Genomic DNA, 20,746 nt, shown 5'->3' with positions numbered 1-20,746 from the left:
TTGTGGGGTTGTAGGATTGGGGGATACGGGTGGTCAAAGGATGGACTTGCGCTCTCTCTCTCTCTTTCTCTCTCTCAATTCTCATGCTGGTGATTTTTTCTCGCCCCCCCCGTCCCCCCGACAGATATCCGAGACAGTGGGAAAAAACCGGTCATGCTCTTCATCCATGGTGGATCGTACATGGAAGGCACCGGAAACATGTTTGACGGCAGTGTGCTGGCTGCGTATGGAAATGTGATTGTTGTCACCCTGAACTACCGGCTCGGCGTGCTGGGTATGGGGGGCGGGGGGGAAGGAGGGGGTGTCCCAGGCTAGGCCTCTGCCTTGGGGAGAGGGGAGGTGACCCCCTTCCTTTCCCATAAGTCAGGGCCTCTTCCAAACTAGGCCCCCCCTTTAAAAAAAAAAAAAAAGACTTCAGGACTTCAACTCCCAGAATCCCCCCTGGCCAGCGACGCAGCTCCTTTAAGACTTTTTGAATTTTAACTTTCTTTCGGAATAAAATATATTAAAAAGAAAAAAAAAAAAGCGTGTTTAAGAAATAGACTAGAATTCCCAGAATTCCTCAGCCAGCAAACGCGGCCCCTTTTTAAGAATTGCGTTTTTGCATTTTAACTTTCTTTCGGAATAATATATATATATAAAAACACTTTTTTTTTTCCATTCTGGGAATTAAACGATAGACTTGTGGGTGTCAATTCCCAGAATTCCTCAGCCACCAAACGCGGCCCATTTAAGAATTGCATTTTGCATTTTAACTTTCCTTTGGAATTTTGTGTGTGTGTGTGTGTTTACTGGAAATTGAAGTCTACAAGTCTATTTTTAAACAAAAGTTGGAAGGGACCTTGTAGGTCATCTAGTCCAACACACCCCCCCTCAAATATTGGAAGGCTGCTCTCCTATCTCCCCTGGTCCTTTTGTTCCTTAAAATCAGATGAAAGTCAGAGGAGCAGAGTTGGAAGGGACCTTGGAGGTCATCTAGTCCAACCCCCGCCCTCAAATATTGGAAAGCTGCTCTCCTGTCTCCCCTGGTCCTTTTGTTCATTAAAATCATATTAAAGTCAGATTAACAGAGTTGGAAGGGACCTTGTAGGCCATCTAGTCCAACCCCCCTGCCCTCAAATATTGGAAGGCTGCTCTCCTGTCTCCCCTGGTCCTTCTCTTCCCTAGACCAGCCAGGCCCAGTTCCTGCAACCGTTCATTGTATGTTTTAGCCTCCAGTCCCCTCATCATCCTGGTTGCTCTTCTCTGCCCTTTTTCTAGAGTCTCAACATCCTTTTTATAATGTGGTGACCAAAACTGGATGCAGGACTCTAGGTGTGGCCTTACTCAGGCTTTATAGAGGGGTATTAGTCCCTCCCTTGATCTGGATTATATCCCTCTGTTAATGCAATTTAGCATTGGCTTTTTTGGCTGCACACGGCTGGCTCCTCTTTAGCTGGTTGTCCACTAAGACTCCCAAGATCCCTCTCACAGTTCCTGCTATTGAGCCTGGTTTCACCTGTAGGTCTATATGGGTCCTTTGGGTTTTTTTTTGCCTAAGTACACATATAGACCGGGTGAGAAACACGGACTTAAGGGCTGTGGGATGTAAAGGGTGGCTTTTTTGGGATAGCCCAATTCCTATCCTGCAGCGTCGTTGTGCAATAAAACCCACAATCCCTAATTTTCAATTCTTTTTTTCCCACCTGGTCCTGTGTGGACAATCTCATGCTTTCGTTGTTCTCCTAACCAATGCACACACACACACACACACACACACACACACACACACACACACACACACACACAAAATCTGGAACGGCGTATTATTAAAAACATTGCATTTTGCCCTGAAGTCTGTTCGTGCAACCCTTTGCTGTTGAGGATTGGCCCTGTAAGTACAACAAAACTGCCAAGTTGGATGATTTCTGGTTTTGGAGGCCGAATGATGCCGGCTTGGGTGTAAGGGCTGCGACCTTAAAACAAATGGGCACCATCCATTGCACTGGCGTGGGGTGTGGCTCCTCTCCTCTTCCTCTTCCTCTTCTCCTCCTCCCTTTTCGCCTCCCCCTCTGGGCGTGAAATTTTTACCCAGGCGCAACAGAAATTAATATTTCATTCAGAAAGTGTTGAATAATGAACGGCCTGGGCCTCGTAATCTCCAGCAAAAGAGCCCCGGGACAGAGGGCGGATGATGGATTTTGGAAGGCAGTGCAAATGTTAAGCCCAGGCAAGAAAGGAAGGAAGGGGAGAGAGAGAGAGAGAGAGAGAAAGAAAGAAAGAGAAAGAGAAAGAAAGAAAGAAAGAAAAAAAAAGAGAAAGAAAGAAAAAGAAAGAAAAGAGAAAGAAAGAAAGAGGAGAAGAAAGAAAAAGGAAAAGAAATATAAAAAGATGTTTCCCATCGATCGCTGTTCTTCGACTCCTTTCGTTTAAAATGAGACGCGAAGGCCATTTCCGCCATTTTTTTAAAGACTTGTAGGACTTCAACTCCCAGAATGCCCCAAGTCAGGTATGACAATTAAAATGGGAAATGGACATTGCTGGCTTGGGACACATTCTGGGAGTTGAAATCCACAAGTCTTTAAAAGTGGCCACGTTTGGAGTAATCCAAGTATATTACACCAGCCACCTTCCCACCATCTATTTTTTTAAAAAATTGCCCAGTCCCCCAAAAATGCAATATAAGGTTGACGACCCACAATCCTTCTTGTCCTGCCCATTGCTAAATTCCGGTAAACCCTTGCTGGCTAGGGAATTCTGGGAGTTGGAGTCCACAAGTTTGGGACAGCCTTGCTCTAAGCAGTGTTTCTCACCCTTGGCCCACTCTCAAGGCGGGTGGACTTCAACTCCCAGAATTCCCCAGCTGGCAGACCCAGCGTCCACTTAATTTTCATTTCATTTAAGCCCATCTTTGACCTGCTTATTAATGTAGCTTTTCATTGGTTAGTTTTCCGCTTTGCTGAAATCAAGGTATATTACGGCGGCCACATTTCCACCATCTATAGGTCCATGATGGCGAACCTAAGGTAAACTTACCTCACTGCGCGTGTCTGTACCTCCCAGCTGATTTTCGGCCCTTTTCGGCCTCCCAGAGGCTCAAGGGAAGCCTCTGCAGCCTTTGGTGGCCAAAAAACGGACCCGTTTCGTCACTTTGTGTATTTCCGAAAATAGTGATGAAACGGGCCCCTTTTTGGCCACCAAAGGCTGCAGAGGCTTCCCTTGAGCCTCTGGGAGGCCGAAAATCAGCCAGGCGGCACGCGCATAGGCAGTGCGAGTAAGGGGGTGGCAGGAGGGATCGAGCGCGCATGCGCAGGGGGTGTGGAGGCCGCCACCCTGCGCACGTTGCCTTCTGGGTGCTGGCATGCGAGCAAGCGCATGCACAATTTTCGGCACAGGAGCCCAAAATGGCCAGCCACCACTGATACCGGTAGTCGAGCCATATTTCTTCTCGTTTGGCCCTGGTAATCCCTTGCTGGCTGGGGAATTCTGGGAGTTGGAGTCCACTCAATTGAAAGTAGCCAAGGTTGAGATACGCCTGCTGTGAATCCAGATCAAGAGCGACCGATGCTCACAGATGCTCGGGGTGTTGGTGGGAACTCTATAGAACCGGTTGTTACGATTCTGCGCAGTTCAGAGAACCGGCAAATCGCGGCCCTGGCTGGCCCCGCCCCTCCAAGTCAGTTCTTATTGCGCATGGGTGACGTCGCACACATACCCGACATCGCTGACTGCACTGTCTCCCCATCACCACCCCCGGTCACTTGGTAAGGACGTTGTTTTTTTTACCCCTCCCGATGATCAGCTGTGCTGGAATCCCCCTGGCTGTCCAGGAGGAAGGAAGGAAGGAAGGAAGGAAGGAAGGAAGGAAGGAAGGAAGGAAAAGGAAGAAGGAAGGAAGGAAGGAAGGAAGGAAAAGGAAGAAGGAAGGAAGAGAAGGAGGAAGGGAGGAGAGGAGGAGCAAGGAAGAGAAAGGAAGAGAAGGAAGGAAGGAAGAGAAGGAGGAAGGAAGAGGAGGAAGGAAGGAGGAGGAAAGTAGGAAGGAGAAGAGGAAGGAAGGAGAGGAGGAGCAAGGAAGGAAGAGAGGAGGAAGGAAGGAAGAGGAGGAAGGAAGGAGAGAAGGAGGAAGCGAGGAGAGGAGGAGCAAGGAAGGAAGAGGAGGAAGGATAGAGAGGAAGAAGGAAGGAGGAGGAAAGTAGGAAGGAGAGGAGAGGAGGATCAAGGAAGGAAGAGAAGGAAGGATGGAGAGAGGAAGAAGGAAGGAAGGAAGGAGGAGGAAGGAAGAGGAAAGCAGGAAGAGAAGGGGGAAGGGAGGAGAGGAGGAGCAAGGAAGGAAGGAAGAGAAGGAGGAGGAAAGAAGAGGAGGAAGGAAGGAAGAGAAGGAGGATGGAAGGAGAGGAGGAGCAAGGAAGGAAGGAAGAGAAGGAGGAAGGAAGGAAGGAGAGGAGGAAGGAAGGAGAGGAGAGGAAGAGGAAGGAGAGGAAGGAAGACAAGGAGGAAGGAAGAGGAGGAGCAAGGAAGGAAGAGGAGGAAGGAAGGAGAGGAGGAGCAAGGAAGGAAGGAAGAGAAGGAGGAAGGAAGGAAGAAGAAGGAAGAGGAGGAAGGAAGAGAAGGAGGATGGAAGGAAGGAAGGAAGAGGAGGAAGAAAGTAGGAAGAAGAGGAGGAAGGAAGAAAGGAGAGGAGAGGAGGAAGGTAGGAAGGAGAGGAGGAAGGAAGAAGAGGAAGGAGGAAAGAAGGAAGGAAGGAAGGAAGGAAGGAAGGAAGAGGATGATCAGCTGTTCCAACGATCAGCTGTCCCGGGATCCCCTCCCCGTCCTATTACTTCACCGAGGAGGCTTCCCTGAGGCCAAAAAAAGGGGGGAGTGTTATGCTGCGAAGAAGAAGAAGTCCCTCCCACCCAGTCACATGGCCAGGCCCACTTGGCCACACCCCCAGAGCCAGTGGTATAAAAAAAAGCGTTGAACCCCCACCCCTGGTGGCCCCATTGTACCCCAATCCTCCTCCCCGGTTTTCTGACTTCTCCTTTGTCCTTGCGGCAGGGTTCATGAGCACCGGGGACCACTCGACCAAGGGCAACTACGGCCTCCTCGACCAGATCCAGGCCTTGAGGTGGCTGAACGAGAACATCGGCCACTTCGGGGGCGATCCGGAACGCATCACCATCTTTGGATCCGGCGCCGGGGCCTCCTGCGTCAACCTGCTCATCCTCTCCCATCACTCGGAAGGTAGGGCTGCGCCAGCCGTGGATAACGGGGGTAGGTGGCCGGTAGCGGCGGCGAGGGTGATGTTGTCCTGGTAGCATCCGGTGCCCGAAACAAAACAAAACCGGAAATCGGGGTTCTTCAAACGAGTCCTTTGGCTTAGAACCACAAAGGGAGTCCGTGGTTAAGCGAGACAGCGGCTAAATTGAGTTTGGCCCCGTTTTACGACCTCCCTTGTTCTGACCTCGGCTTATCCAGCAAAGTCCCCGGCCAACAGTCTTTCAAGGGTGAATTGCAACCACAGACCTTTATCAGGCTTGGAGAGTTGCTAGGCCGACAGCTTCCAAACGCCATGCTGTAGCAGCAATGATTTGGAAAGAAGTGAGGAACAGATGTTCACCCGAATGGATTGGATGAATTGTCTCTTGCAAATCCCACTCGCATTTCACTCCTCTTTATTCCCTCTGGGAGGGGCCATTCACCATCCACCTGTGGCTTTACTCCCGAGTTGACCCTTGTTCCTTAATTGGTTTCCTTCTCCTGGCAGCTCTGCACATGAGCACACTGGGAACAGGCTCCAGCTGTTCTTCTTCCCCACTGATCTCCGACTCCGAAGGCAGCTGATAAGTGTCAGATGCCCCTGGCCCTATCTCTGCCTCTTGTTCCTCAGCTGTTCCCTTCTTCCGGCAGCTCTGTGCATGCGCACACTGGAACAGGCTCCAGCTGTTCTTTGGCCTCACTGATGTCTGACTCTAAAGGCAGCTGATAACTGTCGGACATCCCTGGCCCCATCTCTGCCTCTTGTTCCTCAGATGTTCCCTTCTTCCGGCAGCTCTGCGCATGAGCACACTGGGAACAGGCTCCAGCTGTTCTTCTTCCCCACTGATCTCTGACTACGAAGGCAGGTGATAACTGTTGGACGTCCATGGCCCCATCTCTGCCTGTATAAACTCATTCTGTGCTACCAAACCAACAAACTATGGTTTACTAACAGTCAAGGCAGATTAGTGGCACATAAGCGTTAACAGAATTCAAGGAGGCCTGGCCTTAGATCGTGGTGGGTGCAAAGAGACTCCAAAACTTTTTCACGTTGCCGAAATCCAAGTTATATTATGTCGACTACATTCCCACCATCTATTAAAAAAAAAATTATGCGATAAATATAGTTTAGCCATATTTCTTCTTGTCCTACCTACCCATGCTAACCCTAACCCTACCTGAATGGATCTGGAACAGCAGGGGTCACCAACCTTTGGGACCTCAGGGACCACCAAACTCATAATTTTAAATCCCAGGGACCACTAACTGGTTCTGTGGGCATGGCCTAATTTGTGGGTGTGGCTTGGTGGTCATGTGACTGGCTGGGCATGGCTTGTATGTGAATATTATAAACATTTATATAAATATTGATTTTTTAATTAAAAAAGAGCAACTTTTACCCAAAATCAGGCAAAGCAGGCAGATTGAGTTGCTCACAGAATCATTCAGTGATCTATCTATCTGCCATCAGCTAGCTCAGTCTCTCAAATTTGCTTGCATGAGTCTGCTCTGAATAATAGAACCTTCAGTCCTAAGGGAGGTTCGGCTCTGCTTAAAAGCAGAGCCGAAGAGCTAAAGACTAGCTAGTAAGCAAGAAATCCAACCGTTTCCTGCTTCCTAGCTAATCTAAATCTCCGGCACAGCAGAACAGCTGATGGTCGGAAAAAGGAAAAACAGCAATTTAACAGACAAGTTTGCCGGGTAAGGAGAGAGTAGGCGGGGAGGGTTCCCGCGGGCCATGTGGACTGAGCAGCCTTGTGTTTCTGTGCCGCCTGGATTAATTGCTTTGGCGGGTGAGATTTCTCTGCGGACCACTGGTTGGTGACCGCCGAGGTAGTGGTAGTATTCAGCCGGTTCGCACCAGATTGGGTGAACCGGTAGGAAGGATTTGGTATGGGTCGCCGAACCGGTAATAAGTTCTGGCTGGCCACGTCCCCCAACCCGGTTGCCCAGTCGCCACTGGCTCGCTTGCCCCGCCCGCCCGATGCTCGTCCCTTAAGGTTATTTCTTCATTTTTTTCCCGTCCTGACAATCGGCTGTTCATATGATCGGGCGCGGTGGTGCGAGCCTGTAATCCAGCTACTCCGGAGGCTGAGGCTGGCAGATCGCTTGAGCTCAGGAGTTCTGAGCTGCAGTGGGCTATGCCGATCGGGTGTCTGCACTAACGTCAGCATCAATATGGTGATCCCCGGGGATCCAAGGTCCACCAGGTTGCCTAAGGAGGGGTATCTTGTCCCAAGCAATATTTATCTTCCAAAATGTTGGGATAAGGAGCTAAACACCCCAAAGGCTTCCCTACAAAGTTAATTTCATTGGATTATATCAGGCATCCTCCAGGTATAACTCACAGTTATGCTGAGATTCATCTAATGTCCAATCTTTTGCATTGTCATAGTGTGAAAATAGGGTTATCTTCATCCCATAACGATATAGCAAGGGAAAACTCCAGCATGATGTTTGGGGTCCGGGTAAGAATGACCAAAACTCCCCCGAACCCAACCAGAGGTCAATTCAGTTACCAGTCAGGAGTACAGATGTGACCATATGACATGAACTACATTTCCCATGAGGCATTCCCTTAAGGGGATAGCTCTCAAACTAATTATATACTGTCTAACCAGCACAAGGGATGAAACGGCCCAGGTCGGAGACGGAGCAGGTCAGCTGTGCCAGGATTCCTCTTGCTGAGGCCCAGAAAGGCAAAAAATGGAAGGAGGGGCTCAGGGCCCCCTCCTCCAATTTTTGCCTTTCTGAGTCCCGGAGGAGCCCTCTGGGAGCAAACACTCCCCCTCCAAAGGCTCCTGCAAAAAAGAAAGAAAAAAGCCATGCCCACCAAGCCACGCCCACAGAACTGATAGTAAAAAAATTTGGGGGGGGGAAATCCCACCACTGATCCGGTGGTTTGTAGGGACATGAACTGGGGGTCGACTCGTAAAACTGTCCCGTGCCTTTTTTTCCCCGAGTTGCTCTAATCAAAGGGAGAAGGGGGCGGAATGTGTAGGAGCGGTACGGCCATTAAAACCAGAAGTACATTCCACACTTCTCTTACAAAGATTGTAGCCCTGGCTACCGGATCTTCTGCCCCAGGAAAATCCTTCGTTGGAGAATGTGATTGATGACACACCCTGGAGAGAGTGGGGGTGGGGAACAGGGTCACAGGGGACAGCAAACGACGTGTGAGAGAGTGGGCTACCTACAGGTCTGTGCCGACTTGTTGCTCCTCATCAATCTTTTGGGTTCTTCTGAACTTTGGTTCGAAGCTCACAGTTTAATTCGGGCAATCGGCGGAACCCCGACACTAGGTTTGTCCACCTTGAGATGAGAGGAAGGGATTTACAAAAAAGAACGAAAGTGAAAGGCATAAAAAGAGACAGATGACGCCTAATCCGTTCATCCGTCCATCTACAGGCAATCCTTGATTTACAACATTTCCATTTCGTGACCGCTCAAAGTTACAACGGCTCTGAAAAAAAAGGCCTTAGGACCAGTTTTCACACTTAACGACCCCTGCTGCATCCCCGTAGTCAAGTCATCAAAATTCTGACTCCTATTTATGATGGGCGCTGTCTTCCGGGGGAGGGGGGTCACATCATCTTCTTTGGCGACCGTCCGACGAGGCAAGTCAATGGCCAGATTCAGGTCTCCAACGCCTCACTTAGCAGCTGGGACAAGAAAGGTCATAAAATGGGGCAAAACTCATTTTTAACACCTGTCTCGCTTTGTGACATAATTTTTTGGAGGGTGAGTCTACCTGTATTTATCACATTTAAGGACCGCCCACCTGTTGTGGTTTGACGGCAGCGGAGCAGGATAATAGGGAAGAATGTGGACCAGTCCGGGAGTCTGGAGAGGACTTGGACGAGGGTCCTGCATCTGATGCAGAGATGGGGCCAGGACCATCTGGGAGTGGGGTGCTGCCTCCGGAGTCTGGCAGCAGCGAGGCTGAGGACCCAAGGGAGCCTGTTCCCAGTGTGCCTGTGCGCAGAGCTGCCAGAAGGCGAGACCAGCTTGAGACAAAAGGGCGACTCGGTTGCTAGGTTGGGAGGTGATTGCCCCTCCCAAGGGATAAAAGTCAGGCCAAGGTGACAAAACCTTTGCAGGAAGCAACGTTCGGATTGAACCTTGAAGCTCTGTGTGGACTTTGTACTTCAGTTGGTTTGTTTTTTACAGTCCATTTGGCACTTTAGTTGTTGGCAGCCATTCAAAGGAGAGAAAGGTGGGTGCTTATCTCGAGGGACTCTTTGGGACTCATTCCTGGCTGGGAATGCTCATAATTCCCAGCGTTGCAATAAAACAAAGAGTTGTTTTAACTGAGCATGTGCTTAATTACGGTCTCGGGAACAACCTTGATCAGAACAACCATCTCCCTCACAGAGGGACTCTGCACATTGCTGTCCTTGACTTACGACGGCCATTTGTTTGAAATGACGTTGGGACTCCTGATTGGGTGGGGGAGGTTTGACCGGAGGACCTCTGTGGTCCCTTCCAAGTATTTTCTTCTCTTCTATTATCCCGCTATTCTTTCTACGATCACCTGTATCCATCCCAACCACCCAGTCCAAGAAAGTCTCCAATGGTATATAGGCTCTCTTGCCATGGGCAGGGGCTGGACTGGAAGATCACCACGATCCCTTCCAGGCCTATTATTCCTTCCAAACCGACGTAAGAGTCGTGGTGGCGCAGTGGTTAGAGCATGGCCTTGCAGGTTCTATACTCTGCCCGCGGCCAGCGGTTCGATTCTGAGCGGCTCAAGGTGGACTCAGCCTTCCATCCTCCTTCCCAAGGTTGGTAAAATGAGGACCCAGATTGTTGGGGGGCAGGAGGCTGACTGTGTAAACTGCTCACAGACGGCTGGAGAGCACCGTGCAGAGCGGTATATAAGTCTTAAGTGCTGTTGCTTGGGAAGGAAGGAAGGAAGGAAGGAAGGAAAGAAGGAAGGAAGGAAGGAAGGAAGGAGAGAAAATGGTGAGGGAGAAAGGAAGGAAGGAAGGAGGGAGGGAAGGAAGGAGAGAAACTGGGGAGGGAGGGAGGTAAGGAAGGAAGGAGAGAAAATGGTGAGGGAGAAAGGAAGGAAGGAAGGAGGGAGGGAAGGAAGGAGAGAAACTGGGGAGGGAGGGAGGTAAGGAAGGAAGGAGAGAAAGTGGGGAGGGAGGAAGAAGGGAGGAAGGAAGGAAGGAGAGAAAGTGGGGAGGGAGGAAGAAGGGAAGAAGGAAGGAAGGAGAGAAAGTGGGGAGGGAGGAAGGTAAGGAAGGTAAGGGAGGAGGGAAAATGGTGAGAAAGGCAGGAAGGGAAGGAGGGAGGAAGGAAGGAACGAAGGAGAGGGCTTAAAATACTGTGAAGCAGTATATAAGTATAAGTGGTGTTGCTTGGGAAGAAAGGAAGGAACGGAAGGAAGGGAAGGAAGGAAGGAAGGAAGCTCTGCCCACTGCCAGCAGTTCTGTCCTGACCGGCTCGGTCTCCCATCCTTTCTTCCGAGATCAGTAAAACGAGGACTCAGATTGTCGCGGGGTGGGGGGGAGACGAGACGCTGACTCCGTAAACCGCTCAGAAAGTGCTGTATACCAGGGGTCGCCCACCTTTTGGACCTCGGGGACCACCCAACTCATCATTTTAAATCCCGCAGACCGGAGACCTTGGGAAAATGCCCCCCCAAAAAGTCTGCAGGGAAATCCCCCACCCCGTTTTCCCCGATCCATCATTCTTTAATTGGGATCGCAAGGATACCGTCTCCAGCTCCGTTCTCAAGGGGAGAGAAAGAGAGAGAGAGAGGAGAGACTTTTGGCTGCTTGCAAGGAAAGCAGCAGAAGCCGCAGAAGTCTTTCTTTCTCCTCTCCCCCAAACTCCACCAGAAATGAGACTTGTCGTGCCGGCGCAGCCTCTTGGAGCAGGAGGCCTTGCAGGGTCCCAAACACTCATTTCTGGCGGAGTTTGGGGGAGAGAAAGAAAGACTTTTGCTGCTTTCCTTGCGTGCAGCCAAAAGCAGAAGAAGAAAGAAGCGGAAAGAAGCAGCCCGGTGGCCAGGCCAGGCGTGTGGAGCGCGTGGGGCAAGTCCCCCCTCCCCTCACTACCTCATGGTGTGCGCAATGCAAGCAACGCAAGCCTTGTGTTCCCGCGGGCCATGTGGGCGGCGCAACCTTGTGTTCTCACGCAGCCTGGATTCGTTGCTTTGATATTTTTCTGCAGACCACCCAAATTTTCTTGTGGGCCACCAGTGGTCCCCAGCCTGCTTCTCTCTGCTCTAACCTCCGAGCCCTGGTAACCGTTGTCCGTTTGGGTTGCTGACCCCTCTTCTCCTTCCCCGTCCCACAGGTTTATTCCAGAAAGCCATTGCTCAGAGCGGCACCGCCATCTCCAGTTGGTCCGTCAACTATCAGCCGCTCAAGTACACCCGTATGTTGGCCTCCAAGGTGGGCTGTGACCACCTGGACACCGGCAGTACAGTGGAATGCCTACGGCGGAAACCTTACCGGGAGCTGGTGGACCAGGACATCCAGCCCGCCCGCTACCACATCGCTTTTGGCCCCGTGGTGGATGGCGACGTGGTCCCCGACGACCCGGAGATCCTGATGCAGCAAGGCGAATTCCTCAACTACGACATCCTGATCGGGGTCAACCAAGGGGAGGGCTTGAAGTTCGTGGAGGACTCCATGGAGAACGAGGACGGCATCTCGGCCAGCTACTTCGACTTCACCATCTCCAACTTCGTGGACAACCTGTACGGGTACCCGGAGGGCAAGGACATCCTGCGGGAGACCATCAAGTTCATGTACACCGACTGGGCCGACCGGGACAACGGCGAGATGCGCCGCAAGACGCTGCTGGCGCTCTTCACCGACCACCAGTGGGTGGCGCCCGCTGTGGCCACGGCCAAGCTCCACGCCGAGTACCAATCGCCTGTCTACTTCTACACCTTCTACCATCACTGCCAGACGGATACGCGGCCCGAGTGGGCCGACGCAGCACATGGGGACGAGATCCCTTACGTCTTCGGCGTGCCCATGATCGGGGCCACGGACCTCTTCCCTTGCAACTTCTCCAAGAACGACGTCATGTTGAGCGCCGTGGTCATGACCTACTGGACCAATTTTGCGAAGACAGGGTGAGCACGACGCCGATGTGGTGGTGGTGGTGGTGGTGATGGTTATTGTTGTCATTTCAGGAGATTCTCAAGTTCTCCAGGTCGTGGTTGTCCCCAAGGTTTCCTTCTCCTCTGAGAAGCTTCTTCGGCTCTGACAGGAGGGTGGCGGGGGAAGGGAAGGGTTCATATTCCTTGCAGACAGCGGGTCATTTGCGTCCTTTTTTTGGAGGGCGGTTGAGGCCACTTGGAAGTTGGAGGGAGGGCGGAGATAAACCTCCAAGTGGCCTCAATGACCCTTTAAAAAGGATGCAAACGACCAGCTTGTCTGCAAGGACTCTAAATCCTGACCTGGATGACTGAGAATCTCCCTAGACATGCGGTACGTATGTATGTATGTGTATATATAGGGTCTCCTGCTTGAGCAGGGGGCTGGTCTAGAAAACCTCCAAGGTCCCTTCCCCTTCTCTGATTCTAAAATTCTTCCTCCCTTCCTTCTTTTTCATTTTCTTTCTTTCTCTTCCTCTTTCCCTTTCTTTCTTCCTTTTTCCATTCTTAATCTTTCTTTCTTTCTTTCTTTCTTTCTTTCTTTCTTTCTTTCTTTCTTTCAGAAATGGTGTAAGGTCTCCTACTTGGGCGGGCAGGGGTTGGACTAGATGACCTACAAAGTCCCTTCCAACTCTTTTATTTTTTCCTTCCTTCCTTCCTTCCTTCCTTCCTTCCTTCCTTCCTTCCTTCCTGCCTTCCTTCCTTCTTCCATCTCTTCCCTTTCTCTTCTTTCTTTCTTTCTCTCTCCCTTTTCTTCCTTCCTTCCTTTCTTTCTCTTTCTTTCATTCTTTTTCTTTCTTTATTTTTTCTTTTTCTTCCTTTCTGTCTCTCCCTCTCTCTCTCTCTCTCTCAAAAGTGCTTTTTTCAGGAGGCAACTGAACTTTCTGGTTTTTGTCTTTCGAAGATGTTTTGCTTCTCATCCCAGAAGCTTCCTCAGCTTCGATTGGAGGGTGATGGGGAAGGGAAGGATTTATACCCCTTGCAGACAGCGGGTCATTTGCACCCTTCTTAGGAGGCCGTTGAGGCCACGTTAGAGGTTTGTCTGTGTCCTCAGGGTCACCTGAGCGTTGCAAACAGGTATGGAGCCTTCTTGGAACCGCTGAAAGGAGCTGCGTTGTGGACTCTACAACCCTTTGCACCACTCGAGTGTCCCTGAGGACACGGACAGACCTCCCAGTGGCCTCCAAGGCTCTCTAAAACAAAGAATGTCCAGTGGCCTCTGGGAAAAGCACTTTGGGAGGAAGGAAGGAAGGAAGGAAGGAAGGAAGGAAGGGAGGGAGGGAGGGAGGGAGGGAGGGAGGGAGGAAAGAAAGAAGGAAGGAAGGAAGGAAGGAAGGAAGGAAGGAAGGAAGGAAGGAAGGAAGGAAGGAGGAGGGAGGAAAGAAAGAAAGAGAAAGAAAGAAAGAAAGAAAGAAAGAAAGAAAGAAAGAAAGAAAGAAAGAAAGAAAGAAAGAAAGAAGGGGGAGGGAGAGGGAGGGAGGAAGGAAAGAAAGAGAAAGAAAGAAAGAAAGAAAGAAAGAAAGAAAGAAAGAAAGAAAGAAAGAAAGAAAGAAAGAAAGAAAGAAAGAAAGAAAGAAGAGGGAGGGAGGGAGGGAGGAAAGAAAGAAAGAAAGAAAGAAAAAGAAAGAAAGAAAGAAAGAAAGAAAGAAAGAAAGAAAGAAAGAAAGAAAGAAAGAAAGAAAAGGGAGGGAGGGAGGGAAGAAAGAAAGAAAGAAAGAAAGAAAGAAAGAAAGAAAGAAAGAAAGAAAGAAAGAAAGAAAGAGAGAGAGGGGGAGGGAGAGGGAGGAAGGAAAGAAAAAGAAAGAAAGAAAGAAAGAAAGAAAGAAAGAAAGAAAGGGAGGATGGGTGGGAGAGGGAGGAAGAAAGAAAGAAAGAAAGAAAAAGAAAGAAAGAAAGAAAGAAGAGGGAGGGAGGGAGGAAAGAAAGAAAGAAAAAGAAAGAAAGAAAGAAAGAAAGAAAGAAAGAAAGAAAGAAAGAAAGGGAGGATGGGTGGGAGAGGGAGGGAAGAAAGAAAGAAAGAAAGAAAAAGAAAGAAAGAAAGAAAGAAGAGGGAGGGAGGGAGGAAAGAAAGAAAGAAAAGAAAGAAAGAAAGAAAGAAAGAAAGAAAGAAAGAAAGAAAGAAAGAAAGAAAGAAAGAAAGAAAGGCAAAAACAGCCTCCTTGGGCTCCGGAGGCGAAAATGGACTTCTGGGAGGCCCATTTTTCATCCTCCCGATGTACTTACCTGGCATCCAAAACAGGTGGTGTGGGGGCTCCGGGCGTGGCAGGGCCAGCCAGGGGTGGCAGTTGCGGTTCGTCTGAACCGATCATGATAAATGATAAAAATTAGCAAATGGTTCCCACAAACCGGAGCAAACCGGTAGCAGCCCACCCTGGTCAGTCATACCAGTAGTAGGGTCAGGAGGCCGCTCAAAGCCAAGGCACATTAAACATCCAAGTTTATTCCCTCCTTGCCCATAGAAGGGGATATTTGATGTTTCATGACCCAACTAGGAACATCATCAGTGCTAGGAGGGAGAGGCGGAGGGGAGGAAAGGAAGGAGGAGAGGGAGGAGGAGGAGGAGGAGGAGGAGGAAGAGGCAAACTGTGAGGTTCTTTGGTGTTCTCCGAGTTGGGTGGTTTCCTTGCAGATGTTTCGTGACCCAACTAGGGAACATCATCAGTGGTAGCAGGGAAGGGGTTCGCGGGGAGGAAGAGGAGGAGGACTGTGGGGTCCTTGGGGGGTGTCTCTGAGTTGGGTGGTTTGACACCCCTGCCCTAAGCCATCCCGGACAAAGGGCTTCCCAGTCTCTTCAGCAAAACCTCCACTTAGCCAGCAGTTCCACCGGTGAATTGTTCTAACGGTTAGGAAATTTTTCCTCCTTAGTCCTAGGTTGCTTCTCTGCCCTTGACGAATTTCCACCCGTTGTTGTTTTTTTCTCTCTCCTCTGCCCGCCCGTCCCCCGCCCCACAGGGACCCCAACCATCCCGTGTGCAGGACACCAAGTTCATCCACACCAAGCCCAACCGCTTCGAGGAGGTGGTGTGGACCAAGTTCAGCACCAAGGACAAGCAGTACCTGCACATTGGTTTGAAACCCCGCGTCCGGGACAACTACCGGGCCAACAAGGTAGCCTTCTGGTTGGAACTGGTTCCACACCTCCACAATCTCCATGAGCCCCCTTACACCTCCACCACCACCCGGGTGGCCCCGTACGCCACCCGTTGGCCCGGCACCCGGCTGGGCCCCAGCACGACGCGCCAGCCCATCGTCACCTTTCCACCAGACGACGATGACGGAGGTCGCCCGCCCCGCTACGTGCCCTTCCCGGGGGACACGCGGGACTACTCCACCGAGCTGAGCGTGACGGTGGCGGTGGGCGCCTCCTTGCTCTTCCTCAACATCCTGGCCTTCGCTGCCCTCTACTACAAGCGGGACAAGCGGCACGAGCTGCGGAGCGGGCGGCGTCTCAGCCCGCAGCGCAGCGCTGCCAACGACTTGGTGCATGGCGGCCAGGAGGAAGAGATCATGTCGCTGCAGATCAAACACTTGGAGCATGACGCGCACGACCTCGAGCCCTTGCGAGCGCATGAAATCCTACGCCCCGCCTGCCCTCCCGACTACACCCTGGCCCTGCGCCGGGCGCCCGATGACGTGCCCCTGATGACGCCCAACACCATCACCATGATTCCCAGCACCATCAGCAGTATGCAGGCCTTGCACCCGTTCAACACTTTCCCCACCGGACACAACAACACCCTCCCGCACCCTCACTCCACCACCCGTGTATAGTCGTTCCTCCGGTGCCCAAAGACCCCCAGTGGGAGGGGCGGGAGGGGGAGGAGACACGGGGCATCCTCTTGCCAACCTGCCTCACTCACCCACCCCCTCCCCAGGGGGGAGGCCCTTCTTCCCGCCCCGTGGCCTGTACTAAGGCCTTTTATATCACACCGTAGGAGGTACGGCAACCGTAAGGAGGGAGGGGAGACCCCGGTGGGGATCGGCAGTCTCTATTGCCCAGATCCGGGAGTGGGGGGCATCGCAGAGCGAGGACGTGGCGTGGCACGAGGATGTAGTACGGCGTGACGACGTGGCGCAGCACGATGGCGTGGCGCGGCACGATGATGTGGCATGCCCTGGAAGTCCACCCCGCGTGGCTCGCCACCATTCCTTCTGAGGAGGAGTCCAAGCATGGAATTACAGGGGGGCACAGAACAGAGGGGCGAGAACGGCGTCCTCCCACTCCCATGTCTGGAAAGCGGGATTTGGAGGCTGTTTGGGTGCTCCGGTGGTTGGGGGGGAGGGTACAAGGGGAGGAGGTGCTGGGGAGTGTGTGTGAGCGTTTGAGAGGCCTTTCTCCCCCCTTGGCAAACGGAGGTACCGCCATTTCCTTGGGGGACCCCCGAGAAGAATCGAGGAGGAGGAAGCAGTTTCGGGCGCTGGGTAAGCTAACTTGAAACAACGGTTAGCAAAATGTAGAGGGAGGAAGGAAGGGAAGGAAGGAGGGAAGAAAAGGAAGGAAAGGAAGGAAGGAAGGAAGGGAAGAAAGAAGGGAAGGAAAGAAAGAAGGGAAGGAAGGAAAAGAAGGAAGGGAAGGAAGGAGGGAAGAAAAGAAAGGGAAGGAAGGGAAGGAAGGAAGGAAGGAAAGAAAGAAGGAAGGAAGGAAAAAAAGGGAAGGAAGGAAAGAAGGAAGGATCTGCCCCCGTTTCCATGACCATCTTCACAGTTGCCTCGATCCACACATCTGGCACCGGATCCCACCAGAGAGCACCGGTTGCTTTCCTCCATCCTGCAGGGGACGTGTGGGTGGTGGTGGGTGGGCTCAACCAAAGTTTCTGCAGTTTTTGAGCAGTGGGTCTCAGCTTTGCAAATGGTCTTGGGGGAAGGGGCCTAGGGTTGCGAGATGGGTGCGTCAGGCGTTCCCGCGCCAACGGTCGGTGCCATTTGCACCAACGGAGCCGTGTCCGCGAGCTCACAATCCTGCCGCTGGCGTGGTGGCCCGGTTCCAGGTCACCAACGGGGCGTGGCCCAAGGACCGGGACCACGATCTGGGAAGTGGGGACCCCCCTGGGGCAGCAAGGGGGTTCTCAATATTTTGGGGGGTGGCATCATTCTCCACGTCGGTCCTGGGTGGGGAGAATGTGGCTTAGGCCACCTGAGACTGTCCCCCACCCCCTCCGTCTAATGGGGAGGGGTCTATCGAGGGCCCCCGGGGCCTGAGAGGAGGAAGGGGAGGGCACCGGTGGGCCTCCCACCAAGTAGGAAAGCGGCTTTCCCCAAGAGAAAGTCTCTCTCCCTCCACCCTGGACTCTATGGTGGACAGCTAGACCCCCCCACTTCCTGTCTGGGCAGGAAGAAGCCCCCAGATGAAATGGGGAGGGGTTTGAGTGCTGGGTGTCTCTCCCTGTCTGTAGCTTCCTTCCTTCCATCCCTCCCTCCATCCTTTTTCTTTCTTCCTTTCATTCTCTCTCTTCCCCCTTTGCATTTCTTCCTTCTTCTTTCACTCTCTTCCTTCCTTTTTCTTTCTTTCTTTCTTCTTTGCTCTCCCTTCCTTCCTCCCTTCCTCTTTTTCTTTCTTTCCTTCCTTCTTCCCATCTTCCTTGCTTTTCTTTTTCTTTCTTTTTCCCTTCCATCCTTCCTTCTCTGACGCTTTCTCTTCCCTCCCCTTCTTTTTCTTTATTTCTTTCCCTACCTCCTTTCTTTTTCCTTCCTTACTTCTTTCCATCCTCCCTTTCTTTTTCTTTCTTTCCTTTCTTTCCCTTCCCTCCTTCCTTCCTTTTTCTTTCCTTCCCTCCTTCCGTCTTTTTCTTTCTTTTTCCCTTCCATCCTTCCTTCTCTGACACTTCCTTTCCTTCCTCCCTTCCCCTCCCTTTCTTTTTCTTTCTTTTTCTCCCTCCCTCCTTTTTCCTTCCTCTCATGCCCCGTCTTTCTTTTTCTTCCTTCCTTTCTTTCATCCTTCCTTCCCTCCCTGTCACTTTCTTTTCCCTCCTTCCTTTTTCTTCCTCCCTCCCTTCCTTTTTTTTCTTTCTCTCCTCCTTTTCTTTCTTTCTCTCCTCCCTCCTTTCTTTTTCCTTCTTTGCTCTCTCCCTTTCTTTTTCTTTCCTTCCTCCCTTTTTCCCATCCTCTCTGTCTCTTCCTTTCTTTCTTTCCCTTCTTCCTTCCTTCTGTCACTTTCTTTTTCTTCCTTTCTCTTCCTTCCTCCCTCCCTTTCTCTCTCCCCTTCCATCCAACTTCCCTTCCACCCTCCATTCTATGTCACTTTTTCTTTCTTTCCTTCCTTTCTTTTCTTTTTCTCTCTCCCTCCCTCCTTCCTTCCGTTCCTTCCTTCTTCCCAGCCTCCCTGTTTCTTCCTTCCTTCCTTTTTCTTTCCTCTCTTTCCCTTCTATACTTCCTTCCTTCTCTGTCACTTTTTCTTCCCTTTTTCCTTCCTTTCTCTTCCTTCTTCCCCTTCCCTTTCTCTCTCTCCCCTTCCATCCAACCTCCTTCCCGCCCTCCGTTCTATGTCACTTTCTTTTCTTTCCTTCCTTCCTTCTCCCTTTTTATTTTTCTTTCTTTCTTTCTTTCATACGTGGTCAACCGGCACGTATTTTCACACTTCCGACTGTTGGCAGCCCGCCCCATGGTCCCGCAATCCAAATTAGGAGGCATGGCAAGCGACTCGTGTTTACGACGGGCATGATGCCCCCTCCCCCGAAGCCCCATAAAGTCCCTTTTTGCGACCGCCAGACAAGCGAACTCCACAGGCCAGGCGGCTTCACTTGAACAATAGTCTTTCTCACCACTAAACCACCTCGGGGCTTCGCTTAAGAGAGACTGGCAACGGTGGTCGTAAATCAGGGCACAGCTCGTTTAACAACGGTCACAGCAGCGGGGCTTGTGTGGGCTCCCTTGCTGTCTTGGACTTTCCGTGGTGTCCCAAAATTTGTGTTCCTAAAGTGAGACATGCTTCGGGTGAGTTTTTGCCTCATTTTACAACCTTTCTTGCCCCGGTCCTTAAGTGAATCATGACAGTTGTTTCCTAAGATGGTTGTTAAGTGAATTTTGCTCTGTCGGGACCACTGCCACCATCGTAAATAGGAATCAAATCGCCAAAACCTCCCGACTTTTGATCACACGAATGGAAGGCTGCAACGGTCGTTAAGTGTGAAAAATGTTTGCGAGTCACATTGTTCGGTGTCACTGTAACTTTTGGACAGTCACTAAATTAATGGTCGTTAAGTTGAGGACTGCCTGGAAGACATTCCTTCCTTTAATTTGGTGTGTTTTCTCTCCCGGAGCCCCGTGAAAAGGCCAAATATTCCCTCCTTTCTCTATTTTTTTCCCCCTCAATTTTCCATCTCTTGCCTCTTTGGATGATCCCTTGTTTGCTGTCATCCGGAAGGAAGAAAAGGATGGAAGGAAAGGAAGGAGGGAAAGGAAGGAAAAGAAGGGAGGAAGGAAGGAAAGAAGGAAGGAGGGAGGGAAAGGAAGGAAGGGAAGGAAGGAAGGAGGGAAAGGAAGGAAGGGAAAGAAGGGAGAAAGGAAGGAAAAGAAGGGAGGAAGGAAAGAAAGGAAGGAAGGGAAAGAAGAAAGGAAGGAAGGAGGGAAAGGAAGGAAGGGAGGAAGGAAGGAAAAGAAGGGAGGAAGGGAAGGAAGGAAGGAGGGAAAGGAAGGAAGGAAAAGGAAAAGAAGGGAGGAAAGAAAGGAAGAAAAGGGAGGAAAGGAAGAAAGGAGGAAGGAAAGGAAGGGAGGAAATAAAGGATAAGGAATGAAGGACAGAAGGAAAGGGAGGAAAAATGGGAAGGAGGGAGGAAAAGGGGGAAGGAAAGAAGGGACAGAAGAAAAGGAAGGAAGCAAAAATGGGAGGAAAGGAGGAAGGGTCAGAAGGAAAGCGAAGATTGGGCGGGGTGACAGGAAGAGTTGGAGGGGATAGTTTCGTTCTAAGCCATTTGGGGATCCCCCACACCTCTCTTTGCAAGGTTGGTTTCCTTTTTTTAAAGAAAAGAAAAGCAAAAAGAAAGAAAAGAAGAAGAGACTTTATTACGAATAAATATATATCTATATCCCGGTTTGCTTTTTTTTAAAAAAGGAAAACAATTATTTTGTAACAAAACAAAGCAAAAATAGCGAAAGACCTAAAAAGCAAACATTTTTTTTTGTGCCAAACTCAGCAGGGTGTGTGTGTGTGTGTGTGTGTGTCTGTGTGTGGAGGGGGTGCAGGGTGGTAGATGGGGGAGGGCTCCTTTTTGCTATGGCTTGTTTGGATGATGGCTGCAAAGGTGCCAGGGGGAGGAACGCCCTCCTAACCTCCATCGCCCAGGGGCACTTGGACCATCACACACACACACACACACACAACTCTACACTCATGCACCCCCAGGCTCCCCCTCCCCTTCCTCCGCCATTAGAAGCACCCACAAGTTGGGTCGGAGCAGCCATTGCAAAGGA

At 51.0% G+C, this 20,746-nt stretch overlaps 1 protein-coding gene across 1 annotated transcript in view; it reads left to right on the top strand.

The window, feature by feature from the left end:
- The window catches only part of NLGN2 (neuroligin 2), a 152,917-nt gene extending 136,298 nt beyond the window's left edge, over window positions 1-16,619 (top strand). Inside the window, 5 exon segments of the mRNA XM_087917732.1 lie at window positions 125-274; window positions 5,017-5,202; window positions 11,527-12,316; window positions 15,293-15,309; window positions 15,312-16,619. Of these exon segments, the coding sequence (XP_087773858.1) occupies window positions 125-274; window positions 5,017-5,202; window positions 11,527-12,316; window positions 15,293-15,309; window positions 15,312-16,111 (1,943 nt within the window). The 3' untranslated portion in view covers window positions 16,112-16,619.
- The last annotated feature ends 4,127 nt before the right edge of the window (window positions 16,620-20,746 follow it).

The sequence above is a fragment of the Pseudonaja textilis genome, chromosome Z (assembly GCF_049901715.1).
Source record: "Pseudonaja textilis isolate UNSWEBS1 chromosome Z, rPseTex1.2, whole genome shotgun sequence".
NCBI lineage: Eukaryota > Metazoa > Chordata > Lepidosauria > Squamata > Elapidae > Pseudonaja > Pseudonaja textilis.
Note: the sequence above shows the minus strand (reverse complement) of the source record. Positions and strands in the feature narration are given on the sequence as shown.